General features: G+C 58.3%; 1 protein-coding gene across 1 annotated transcript in view; it reads right to left on the bottom strand.

Moving 5' to 3' along the window:
- Positions 1-5494: 5494 nt before the first annotated feature.
- PALM (paralemmin) overlaps positions 5495-12994 on the bottom strand; it is a 37500-nt gene continuing 30000 nt past the window's right edge. The window contains exons 6-9 of the mRNA XM_025367709.1: positions 11699-11720; positions 10289-10348; positions 5712-5843; positions 5495-5502 (exon numbers count right to left, since the gene is read on the bottom strand). Coding sequence (XP_025223494.1) covers positions 5495-5502; positions 5712-5843; positions 10289-10348; positions 11699-11720 — 222 coding nt within the window. The remainder of the gene's footprint in view (positions 5503-5711; positions 5844-10288; positions 10349-11698; positions 11721-12994) is intronic.

Genomic DNA, 12994 nt, shown 5'->3' with positions numbered 1-12994 from the left:
TTTTTGAGACGGAGTCTCGCTGTGTCTCCCAGGCTGGAGTGCAGTGGCGTGATCTCAGCTCACTGCAAGCTCCGCCTCCCGGGTTCACGCCATTCTCCCGCCTCAGCCTCCCAAGTAGCTGGGACTACAGGCGCCCGCCACCACACCCGGCTAGTTTTTTGTATTTTTAGTAGAGACGGGGTTTCACCATGTTAGCCAGGATAGTCTCGATCTCCTGACCTCGTGATCCACCCGCCTCGGCCTCCCAAAGTGCTGGGATTACAGGCTTGAGCCACCGTTTTTTTTTTTTTTTTTTGAGACGGAGTCTCTCTCTGTCGCCCAGGCTGGAGTGCAGTGGCCGGATCTCAGCTCACTGCAAGCTCCGTCTCCCGGGTTTACGCCATTCTCCTGCCTCAGCCTCCTGAGTAGCTGGGACTACAGGTGCCCGCCACCTCGCCCGGCTAGTTTTTTGTATTTTTTAGTAGAGACGGGGGTTTCACTGTGTTAGCCAGGATGGTCTCGATCTCCTGACCTCGTGATCCGCCCGTCTCGGCCTCCCAAAGTGCTGGGATTACAGGCTTGAGCCACCGCGCCCGGCCTAGGATTTTTTTTTAATTTTCTGAGATGGAGTTGCCCAGGCTGGAGTGCAGTGGTGCAATCTCAGCTCACCACAACCTCCACCTCCCTAGTTCAAGCAATTCTCCTGCCTCAGCCTCCTGAGTAGCTGGGATTACAGGCATGAGCCAACATGCTTGGCTCATTTTTTGTATTTTTAGTAGAGACAGGCTGGTCTCAAACTCCTGACCTCAAGTGATCCGCCCACCTCGCCCTCCCAAAATGCTGGGATGACAGGCGTGAGCCACCGTGCCCGGCCTGTAATTCCATATCCTTTAGCCAACTAGCTCCCATGTGATCACCCTGAAAAGTAAAGATTCTTTTCCATCGTAAAGATAGCAAAAATGAAAGTTCAAAGAAGGGGCACGACTGGGCCAAAGTCACAGAGCTAAACCCCTGTTCCTCCCCTGCGTCGAGGCCTGTTTCTCTTATACAAGACAGGACTACCCACCCTGGGGAACTGGAGGTTACACGTTACAGGGATTCTTTTTCTTTTTCTTTTTTTCTTTATTTGAGACGAGTCTCGTTCTGTCACCCAGGCTGGAGTGCAGTGGTGCAATCTCGGCTCACTGCAACCTCCACCTCCCTAGTTCATGCAATTCTCCTGCCTCAGCCTCCTGAGTAGCTGGGACTACAGGCGCCCGCCACCACATCGGCTAATTTTTTGTGTATTTTTAGTAGAGATGGGGTTTCACTATGTTGGCCAGACTGGTCTCGAACTCCTGACCTTGTGATCCACCCGCCTCGGTCTCCCAAAGTGCTGGGATTACAGGTATGAGCCATTGCACCCAGCCTTTTTTCTTTTTTTTTTGAGGCAGAGTTTTGCTCTTGTTGCCCAGGCTGGAGTGCAGTGTTGTGATCTCAGTTCACTGCAACCTCCACCTCCCAGGTTCAAGCAATCCTCCTGCCTCAGTTTCTAGGGTAGCTGGGATTACAGGTACCTGCCACTACACCCAGCTGATCCTTGTATGTTTAGTAGAGATAGGGTTTCACCATGTTGGCCAGGCTGGTCTCGAACTCCAGGCCTCAGGTGATCTGCCTGCCTTGGCCTCCCAAGGTGCTGGGATTACAGGTGTGAGCCACCGTGCCCGGCCTTTACAGGGATTCTGATTTTTTCCATCTATGGGTGTATTTGATTGACCTTAAATTAACATTTTCATTCATTTTAACTTAAGTTAAAGTTTCATTCATTTATTTTTTGTATTCTAGGAACTGCCCTAAAGGCTACGCATTTTCCTCTGAGTTCTGCTTTGGCTGTATCCTACGAGTTAGATGATGTCACTTTCAAGTGTAAATAGTTTTTAATTCCCAGTTTGATCGATTGCCATGGGAAGCCACAATTTATTTAGGAGGGTGTTTTTAAATTTCAGGGAGTAGAGGAACAGAGAGCAGAAGATACAAACTCTGTAACAGTCCTAAAACCTCCTTGGCAGCCTGGGTCGTGGTGGTCACTTTCTGACAGTGTTTCGTGCTTGAAAAGAACGTGTATTCTCCACTGGTAGCATTTTATATATATAATCACTCTTGCTAAATGTGCTTCCCAAGTCTTTCCAAATTTCCTTATCTGTGTCTGACTTGACACTTTTTCAGCTCTGTTGGACTCTCCAAGGGCCAGAGTTCAGCATCCCACGACTCCCTGCTATGATCTGATACCAGCCCCAGCTCACAGCCCTGCAAATTCCTTCTAGAATCATGTCTGCCTGGGCCACGCTGGGAGTTGGAAGGGACGCAATGGGGGGCCCCAGGGACTCGCCTCCTCCCGGCCAAGGGTCAGGGCTCCCGTTCCTGGCTACAGGTCAGAAGGAAAGTGTTCTCCACTTTCAGTTTTGAAGTCCCCAGGGAGGGGAGTCCATGCTTCAAGGCCTCTCAGTGACTTTGGGCTGGAGGCCCGGAGGGTGGGGTGTGTCTGGATCAGGCGAAACTGAATTCAGTGTCTCCCACTGGCCGCTGTCCCAAGACAGGAATCGGAGCCCTCGGCTGCCATGGAAACAGATCACCTGCCCGTGGCTAAGCAACCAGTGTCCAGCCTGGCAGGTCTGGAATCCCCAGGGGCCAGGCTGAGGACGGTGGAGTGACCGGGGGTGAGGATCTCGTCTGGAAGACGAGGCATGGGGACTTCCCAAGGCCACACAGCTGGGAATGGCTGGAGCTGAGATGCCGCCAGGGCCACACCCCAAGGCCACCCCAGAGCTGGGCTGTGGGGGCCCCTCTGATAGCATCTGGGGCACCGCAGAGGCCAAGGTGCCTGAGAACAGAAGGCTTTGGGAATGCAAACCACAGGGAGGCCCCCGTTCACGCCACCAGGACGCCACGAGAATGGGCTACAGGCGTTGGCGAGGACGTGGAGAAACTGGACGCTTGTCTGTGACCTGTGGGAACGGGACGGTGCAGCCGCCGTGGAAAATGGCAGGTCCTCACTGAGCTCAACACAGTCACCTCAGAACCCAGACGTTCGCTCCTAGGTGTACACCCAAAGGCCTCGGAAGCAGGGGCGGAAACAAATACTTGCACACAAATTTCCTAGCATGCTACTCACAGTAGCCAAAGGGTAGCAACAGCTCAGATGTCTACAGATGGAAGAAGGTCCACCCAACCCGTGGAATAGTATTCAGCCATGAAAAGGAGCCAGCTCCAACCCAGGCCACAGTGCCAATGCACCTTGGGGATGTCATGCCAGACACAGAAGGCCACGTGCAGTGTGTGACCCCATTTCTTTTCTTTTTTTTTTTTTTGAGACAGAGTTTCACTCTTGTCGCCCAGGCTGGAGTGCAGTGGCACAATCACGGCTCACTGCAACCTCCGCCTCTGGGGTTCAAGTGATTCTCCTGCTTCAGCCTCCCAAGTATCTGGTATTACAGGCATGCGCCACTACATCCGGCTACTTTTTGTATTTTTAGCAGAGACAGGGTTTCTCCATGTTGGCCAGGCTGGTCTTGAATTCCTGACCTCAGTTGATCCACCCACCTCGGCCTCCCAAAGTGCGGCGATTACAGCCAGCCACCGTACCCGGCTATGTGATCCCATTTCTATGAAATGTCGAGGACAGGCCAATCCAGAGAGACAGGAAGGGATGTGTGGGCGCCAGTGCTGGGGAGGGGACGGGGGTGACAGCTGATGGGGACGGGGCTTCTGTCCTCTCTTTTTTTTGAGGCAAGGTCTTGGTGTGTTGCCCAGGCTGGAGTGCAGGGGTGCCATCTCAGCTCATTGCAGTGTCCCGGGCCCAGGTGAGTCTCCCAATAAGGTGGAATTTTATGGTCTGCGAATTATATCTCACAAAGAAAAAGAGGCCGGGTGCGGTGACTCACGCCTGTGGTCTCAGCGTTTTGGGAGGCTGAGGCAGGAGGATCGCTTGAGCCCAGGAGCTGGAGGCTGCAGGGAGCCGCGATGGCGTTGCAGCACTGCGGCCCGGGCAACAGAGTGAAACTCTTCCTCCAGAAAATAAATCAATAAAAAGAAAAGAGAGAGAACGAGAGAGACTGGGGCTTTTGTGTGGAGCTTCCCTCCTCCTCCCGGGGTCCCTGGCATCTCCCACAGCCTGTTTGCCTCTTGACCGGGAGGAGCCCTTAAAACCACATCAGACCTCAGCACCGTCAGGACCGAACCCACCCAAGGCTTCCCAAAGCCCTCAGGACACGGCCCTGCCTGTCCCTGTCCCCCTGCCTCCAGGCAAAGCACCCTTCTCCTGCATGAGACCAGTTCCTCAACTCCCTGATCAACCTGGTTCCCCTCACCCCTGCAGCCTGGCTTCCCTCACCCCTGCAGCTGTTCCCCTCACCCCTGCAGCCCGGCTCCTCTCACCCCTGCAGCCTGGCTCCCCTCACCCCTGCAGCTCAGTTCCCCTCACCCCTGCAGCCCGGTTCCTCTCACCCCTGCAGCCCGGTTCTCCTCACCCCTGCATTCCATCTCCCCTCACTCCTGTAGCCCATCTCCCCTCACCCCTGCAGACGGGCCCCTCTCATCCCTGCAGCTCATTTCCCCTCACCCCTGCAGCCCAGTTCCTCTCACCCCTGCAGCCCAGTTCTCCTCACCCCTGCAGCCCATCTCCCCTCACTCCTGTAGCCCATCTCCCCTCACCCCTGCAGACGGGCCCCTCTCACCCCTGCAGCTCAGTTCCCCTCACCCCTGCAGCCCGGCTCCTCTCACCCCTGCAGCCCATCTCCCTTTCCTCTTGCAACCCGTCTCCCCTCACCTCTGCAGACTGGCTCCTCTCACCCCTGCACACTGGCTCCTCTCGCCCCAGGAGCCTGGCTCCCCTCACCCCTCCAGCCCAGCAAACTCCATCCTACCTCAGGGCCTTTGCAGGGGCTGCGGCTCTGCCAGGTGTGGTTCCCATGCACTGAGTGCCTCTGGTGAGCCCCTGCTTGCCTCCTCTGGGAAGCCTCCCCCCACCCCATCCTCACCCTGTGAGACCCTCTCAACAGCCCCCTGGATGTGCATTTTCTGTAGCTTTTATCACACTAGCAATTCTTTTTTTCTTTTTATTTTTATATTGTTAAGAGACAGGGTCTCACTCTGTTGCCCAGGTTGGAGTGCAGTGGTGTGATCATGGCTCATTACAGCCTCAACCTCCTGGGCCCAAGGGATCCTCCCATCTCAGCCTCCCAAGTAGCTGGGACCACAGGCAGGTACCACCATGCCAGGGTAATTTTTTTTTTTTTGGTAGAGACGGGGCCTTGCTGTGCTGCCCAGGCTGGTCTCAAACTTCTGGGCTCAAGCAATTTTCCTGCCTCAGCCTCCCAAAGTGCTGGGACTAAAGGCGTGAGCCCCTGTGCTAGCAGTAATTTAAATGAATTATTTGGAGCTCCAGATGGAAGGGCCTGGTTTGCCACCCGGCGAGGACAGAAGCTGGATCTACCTCCAGATTTTCCTCCAGAGCCCGGCTGGGTACCTGGCACCCGGCTCAGCTTTCTGGAGTGGACGAATGATTGGGCAGTGGGCACGGGGCTGAACGACCTCTGAGCCCAGCCGTGGGCCGCAGGGGGGTGACGCCCTGGCCTGAAAGCATCATCTGCTTCACGTCCCGACTCCGGGGCAGACGCTGGGCCCACGCGCCAGGAGCACACTCGTTCAGGGCTCCGGCCCGGGCGGAGGGAGGGCAGGGGCCGGGGTGCTCGTACCTTTGGTTTCGTCCTCGTAGACTTTGATGCCCTGAGGGAGCGGCTGCCGAGGGAGCAGCGTGGTGCTGGACAGCACCCTGGTCTCCCCTGTCACCTTGTCCTTCTCCACAGTGATCTCAACCGAGTACATGGCTGGCACGAGAGTCACGGGGTTACGCCACAGCCCGCCCGCCCCCGCGCCCCCCGCCGGGCTGCGGCCAAGCCAGGGAGGGGGGAGCTAGCAGCACAGAGCCAAGCAGCGATGGGGCAGGAGGAGCTGGGGATGCCGGGGCACCTTCTCGACGCGGCCCTCCCCAGTTCTACATCCCTCCATAGCTCCCCAGTACCCGGGACGACAGGTCTGAACACCTCTGCTTGGTGTTCGAGGCCCCGTCCTACTGTCCGCCCAGATGGTCCTCATCCCTGTCCTCTGCACTGTGTCCTCTGTTTGGCCACCAAACTCTTGTCTGTCAAGCTCAGGTTCCAGCCTAGCCCTTTGGAAAGGCTTCACTGTTCCCAGATCGTTTTAATTTTTTTGAGATGGAGCCTCGCTCTGTCGCCCAAGCCGGAGCGCAGTGGTGTCATCTGGGTTCACCTCCCGGGTTAAAGCGATTCTCCTGCCTCAGCCTCCTGAGTAGCTGGGATTACAGGCACCCACCACCACACCTGGCTAATTATTGTATTTTTAGTAGAGACGGGGTTTCTCTATGTTGGTCAGGCTGGTCTCAAACTCCTGACCTCAGGTGATCCACCTGCCTCGGCCTCCCAAAGTGCTGGGATTACAGGCGTGAGCCACCGCGCCTGGCCTATTATTTAAATCGGTAGAGGGTCTCCCTCTGTCGGCCAGGCTGGAGTGCGGTGCCCCAATCACAGCTCACGGCAGTCAGGACCTTCCTGGCTCAAGTCATTCTCCCACCTCAGCCTCCTGGGTAGTTGGGACCACAGGTGTGTGCCACCACGCCCGGCTAACTTATCTTTTCTGGAAATGAGGGTCTCACTATATTGCCCAGGCTGGTCTCAAACTCCTGGGCTCAAGCAATCCTCCCACTTCGGCCTCCCAAAGCGCTGGGATTATAGACGTGAGCCCTCAAGCGCTGCCATTTCTGGTTTCTCAGAGGGGCAGGTGAGTCCCAGGGAGACCCTGCCTTGCCTGGGGTCATGGCCAAGACTGGGGCTCAGTCTGCAGACCCACAGTCCCCAGCCCGACCTCTGTCCCACCCCAACGACCCAAACCCCCGGGACTCAATGCCTCCTTCCAGCTGCCCTTCTTTTTTTTTTTTTTGAGACGGAGTCTCGCTCTGTCGCCCAGGCTGGAGTGCAGTGGCCGGATCTCAGCTCACTGCAAGCTCCGCCTCCCGGGTTCACGCCCTTCTCCTGCCTCAGCCTCCCAAGTGGCTGGGACTACAGGCGCCCGCCACCTCGCCTGGTTAGTTTTTTGTATTTTTTAGTAGAGACGGGGTTTCACCATGTTAGCCAGGATGGTCTCGATCTCCTGACCTCGTGATCCACCCGTCTCAGCCTCCCAAAGTGCTGGGATTACAGGCTTGAGCCACCACGCCCGGCCGCCTCCTACCAGCTGACTGTTGGACGTGCCATTATCTATTCAGACTCAGAGAATGAAGGAGACCCTTGTGAGATAGTTGAACATCGCTACTCATCAGGGCCCTGACTCCACACTCAGCTCCCCGTCCCCTGCTCTGTAAAAGTGATTCCCACAGAAGCCACACACAGCCTGCATCCTAACAGCGACTGGTGGCTGCCCGCCACCCCAGGCCTGCTCGACGATGCCGAGCCCCGGGGGTCATCAAGCACCTCCCAGAGACCCCGCCCCGCAGTGGGAGCTGAACAGGGCTGCCAGGACTACTGGCCTGACCCGTGACACTGCACCCCAGGTGCGGCCCGGCCTCAGGGCCTCTGCACGGGCTGTTCCCAATGCCTGGCACACCTTTCCCCCAGATAGCTGCGTGACCTGCTCCCTGGCCACTTCTGAGGGCCCGTCGGTCCCCACTGTGGGCAGCCCTGCCATCGCCCAGCCCCTCAGCCCCCACAGCCACCTCGTTTCCTTCCTCCCACCCCACCTCGACGCTCAGGCCCAGCTGCGGCCCTGGACTCCGCCCCGGGGACCTCATCCAGGCACCGGGCTCCAATCTCCTGCACGCCCATCCCCACCAGGGCCTTGGCCTGGATTCAGCCTCTATCCACAGAAGCCCCACTCTCACATTCCATAACACCACTACCCATCTGTCCCTATGCCTGCCCACTACGCCTGGCTCTTCCCACCTGCTGGGGGCAGCTCAGTCCTCCCTGACTTTTTTTTTTTGAGACAAAGTTTTGCTCTTGTTGCCCAGGCTGGAGTGCAGGGGTGCGATCTCGGCTCGCTGCAACCTCTGCCTCCTGGGTTCAACCGATTCTCCTGCCTAAGGCTCCCAAGCAACTGGGACTACAGGTGCCCGCCACCACGCCCAGCTAATTTTTTGTATTTTTAGTAGAGACGGGGTTTCACCATGTTAGCCAGGATGGTCTTGATCTCCTGACCTCATGATCCGCCCGCCTCGGCCTCCCAAAGTGCTGGGATTACAGGCTTGAGCCACCGCGCCCGGCCAGTCCTCCCTGTCTCTTATCCCCACGCCCGTTTCTCCTCAAACCCTGGGGGCTCCACCTTCAGAACACAGGGAACCGCCCACTGCTCGCCCCTCCACGGCCCATCCAGCCTCCTTCCCCAGCAGCCCTGCCCCCTCCGCCTGGCACCGTCCGCGGTCTGTTCTCCCCACAGTCACCAGAGGGCGTGAGTGACCACGGAGTCGGGGCGGTCCCGGCTTTGCCTACAGCCCCCCATGGTTCCCGCCTCCCTCCCTCTCCCATCCCGCCACAGGGCCCTGAACAATCTCTCCATCTTCTCCCCTCCGCCCTCTCCCCCTCCTCACGCTGCTCCAGCCACACCGGCCTCCTGGCTGTTCCTCCAACACCCCAGGCCCTGTCCTGCCTCGGGGCCTCTGTGCTGGCCGTGCCCTCTGCCTGGGACACCTTCCTCCAGATAGCTGCGTGTCTTGCTCCCCCAGCACCTTTGGGTCTTTACTCAGACGTCACCTCTCAAATGTTGAACGCTCCCCTCCCGAGCCCTGTGGTTCAAATCCTCCTTCCTCCAACTCAACGTCCTTGGCCTCACTTTTCTTCTGTAGTAGAGGCTGTGGCCCTCATTAGAACACCTGCTTCCCTAATGCCTGGCATACAGAAGGCACTTGATAAGCATGTCGGGTGAAGGGACGACTGTTTTTCAACCCTATATCCCTGCACAGCCTCAGCCCTCCACCCCAGACAGCTAGTCCAGAGCCGCCCACACTGTTGAGCAGGTCGTGCACTGCACAAAGTCAGTGGCCATGGGGACCAGTGGGGGACCTGGTCCTCGGTGTCTGCCAGGGCTGGTCTCACTGGCACAGAGGCCCACAGGCACCACCTGCTCTGACACATTAATGCCTCTGTCTGCTGCATCCTGGGGCAAACCCCACCCTGGACCGCGCTGGAGACCTGGGCCTCTGGGTGGCTCTCCTTCCTTCCAGCCCTGTCCTGTCCTGGCCAGCCACCCCAGAGTCCTTCTTCACCTCCCTGCCTTGCTGCTTTTTCTGAGACAGAGTCTTGCTCCTGTCGCCCAGGCTGGAGTGCAGTGAGGCGATCTCAGCTCACTACAAACTCTGCCTCCCGGGTTTAAGCGATACCCCTGCCTCAGCCTCCCGAGTAGCTGGGATTACAGGCGTGCACCACCATGCCCAGCTAATTTTTGTATTTTAGCAGAGACGCGGTATCACCACGTTGGCCAGGCTGGTTTTGAACTCCTGATTTCAGGCGATCCACCCACCCCGGCCTCCCAAAGTGCTGGGGTTATAGGTGTGAGCCACCGCGCCGGCCCTCTGCCTTGCTCCTATGCTGTTCCAGCTCACTCACACCACAGTGGTTTTGCCGACTGCGATGATTTTCCATTACTGGGCTCCTGTCCTGTGCCAGGCCCCAGAATGGCGTACCGAGGTCCCACCCCTCTGGCAGGTGGAGAAATTAGACACCAGCACCACGTGGCATACCAGGGGTTCGAGCCTGACTTGAGCACCGTGTGGCACTCGGCGTCAACCCCGAGCTTCCCCTGCTTCTTGGAAGCGCAGCAGTGCCGGGGACCTGGCTTGGTTGCCTCCAGGGACGGGGAGCTCACTCTCCCGGGGCAGCCGGTCCTACTGCCCAAGGACCAGAGCAGGTAAGATTTGCAGCGAGCGTGTTCAGGCGTGAGCACCACCCCCCGTGGGCCCCGGAGGGAGCCGTGAGGTTAGGGTGGAATGAAAGCCGTGGGGTTGCGTCGGTTAGAGCCGCCATGCGTGGGGCCCGTCTTCTCAGGGAAGCATGGGCCGGCGTGGGACAAGGACACAAAGCACAGGGGGCCCCACCCCAGGCTCAGAGCCTCGGCCGTGGTCCAGCCGCCACCCCCACAACCACAGCCTGGCCAGACGCTGCGGAGAGCAGGTCGGTGTCGCCCCCACCCCACCCGGCCCTCCAGGACCGAGACTTGGCCCGATGGCGGCTGGATCTGGGGCCCAGAGCCTGGGGGACCAACCCACCTGCCTTCATCATGGGGGAGCCGTCAACCGTCCTCACGGGCATGTTGGAGACTCGCTTGTCTGCACAGGAGGGGAGGTGGAGAGAGAGACGGGGGTCAGAGGAGAGGTCACACGGACCCCCCAGACAGCCCAACACCCCTTCACACAAGTGCATCTGGATCCCCACATGCACCGGGGCCCCTGACCCCACCCAGACCCCACACAGACACAGGCACCTGGGCCCCCTATACCCTCAGACCCCACACAGACACAGGCACCTGGGCCCCCTAGACCCTCGGACCCCACACAGACACAGGCACCTGGGCCCCCCTGACACCCAGACCCCACACAGACACAGGCACCTGGGCCCCTCCAGACCCCACACAGACACAGGCACCTGGGCCCCTCCAGACCCCACACAGACACAGGCACCTGGGCCCCCCTAGACCCCCAGACCCCACATAGACACAGGCACCTGGGCCCCTCCAGACCCCACACAGACACTGGCACCCAGGCTCCTCCAGACCCCTAGAAAATCCCACAGCCACCCCCATAGTTCATTCCTCATCCTCAGTCCAGTGATTTTCACAAAATCCCTGAGAGGCCTGCCTAGATTTTTTTAATGATTAATTTTTAATTCTACAGTAAGACAAGGAGACACTTCCTTATGAATAATTAACACACACAAACCAGGCCAGAGGCACTTCAGACGCCAGCATCAACCCTGGCTGCCGACTGTCCCGCTATCGATATGGAAGCGCGAAATGCATTTTACAGACAGGGTCTCGCTCTGTCGCCCAGGCTGGGGTGCAGTGGTGCGATCACAGCTGACCGCCGTCTCAACCTCCTGGGCTCAAGCGATCCTCCCACCTCAGCCTCCCCAGCAGCTGGGACTACAGGCGCGCAGCACGCCCGGCTAATTTTTTTGTATTTTTAGTAGAGATGGGGTTTCACTATATTGGCCAGGCTGCTCTCAAACTCCTGACCTCAAGGGATCCACCTGTCTCAGCCTTCAAGATCGCTGGGGTCACAGGCCTGAGCCACTGGGCCCGGCTGGCAGCTAATTTTTTTTATGTTTGGCAGAGACAGGGTCTCCCTGTGTTGCCCAGGCTGTTCTTGAACTCCTGGTTTCAAGCGATCCTCCTGCCTCAGCCTCCCAAAGTGCTGGAATTACAGGCATGAGCCACTGCACCCGGCTAATTGTTTTTGTATTTTTTCACTAGACACTGAGTTTCGCCATGTTGGCCAGGCTGGTCTCGAACTCCTGACCTCAGGTGATCCACCCCCCCACCCTTGGCCTCCCAAAGCGCTGGGATCATAGGCCTGAGGCCCCAGCACCTGTTACTTTGTAGCTGCACTCCCTGCCCTGCCATCCCCTCTCTGGCCACCAGAGTGCGCCCAGGCCCCACGAGTTCCTTCCAGAAGCCCTACCTTTGGGTGTGCCCACCGGGGTCTGCAAGAAAGAAGAGAGAGGGGTCAGGGGTGTCAGCATCCCTGGGAAGAGGAAGGGGAGCCCCGGGGTCAGGAGCCTGGGAAGGGCTGGCACAGCGGGTGAGGTCACACGCGCCCGCTTCTCATCCCATCCTCTTGGGACTCTGGCCAGAAACACGGAGGTCATCTTTCTTTTTTCTTTTTTTTGAGATGGAGTTTTGCTCTTGTCGCCCAGGCTGGAGCGCAACGGGGCAATCTCGGCTCACTGCAGCCTCTGCCTCCTGGGTTCAAGCGATTCTCGTGCCTCAGCCTCCCCAGTAGCTGGGATTACAGGCCTGCGTCGTCACACCCGGCTAATTTTGTATTTTTAGTAGAGACGGGGTTTCTCCACGTTGGCCAGGCTGGTTTCGATCCCCTGACCTCAGGTGATCCGCCCACCTCGGCCTCCCAAAGTGCCGGGATTACAGGCGTGAGCCACCACTCATTTCTCATTTCTTTTCCCCTCCCCTCATGCCCCTGCATCAGCAGCTCCCGCAAGCTGCCCTGAATCCAGCCGGCTCCTCCGTGCCCCTTCAGTCCTGTCTTGAACTCCTGCTCTCAAGTGATCCTCCTGCCTTGGCCTCCTGGGAGCCACTGCGCGAGCCCCAGGGTCTAGCGTCTCCTGCCTGAGCCGGTTCCGCCCTGCATGGTCAGACCCTGCACACAGGCCCCTCTCCCTGAACCGTGCCCAGGCCTCCCTGCTGCTTCTGGGACACACTCTTGACTCACAGCCGTGGTGTCTGATGTTCCCTCACTCCACTCTCCCCCATCACGTCACTGGGTGTGCCCCTCAGGAAGGCAGGGACTGTGCACGTGTACTGCTGGGCCTCCCACGCCAGCTCTAGTCCATGTTCAATCACCCTTCAGGGAAAAGCGCCTGGGGAACTCCTATTCAACCTTCAAAATCCACTTCCTTGGCCAGGCGCAGTGGCTCATGCCTGTAATCCCAGCACTCTGGGAGGCTGAGGTGGGCGGATCACCTGAGGTCACGAGTTCGAGACCAGTGTGACCAACATGGCGAAACCCCGTCTCTACTAAAAACTAAAATTAGCCAGGCATGGTGGCGCGTGCCTGTAATCCCAGATACTTGGGAGGCTGAGGCAGCAGAATCACTTGAACCCGGGAGGCAGAGGTTGCAGTGAGCCGAGATCATGCCATTGCACTCCAGCCTGGGTAACAAGAGTGAAACTCTGACTCAAAAAAAAAACCACAAAGAAAATACCCCACGTCCTCCAGGATGCCTGCCCAGCCCTCCCA

The sequence above is a fragment of the Theropithecus gelada genome, chromosome 19 (genome assembly GCF_003255815.1).
Source record: "Theropithecus gelada isolate Dixy chromosome 19, Tgel_1.0, whole genome shotgun sequence".
NCBI classification, from domain to species: domain Eukaryota; kingdom Metazoa; phylum Chordata; class Mammalia; order Primates; family Cercopithecidae; genus Theropithecus; species Theropithecus gelada.
The sequence above is the reverse complement of the archived record's forward strand: the minus strand, read 5'-3'. Positions and strand labels throughout refer to the sequence as shown.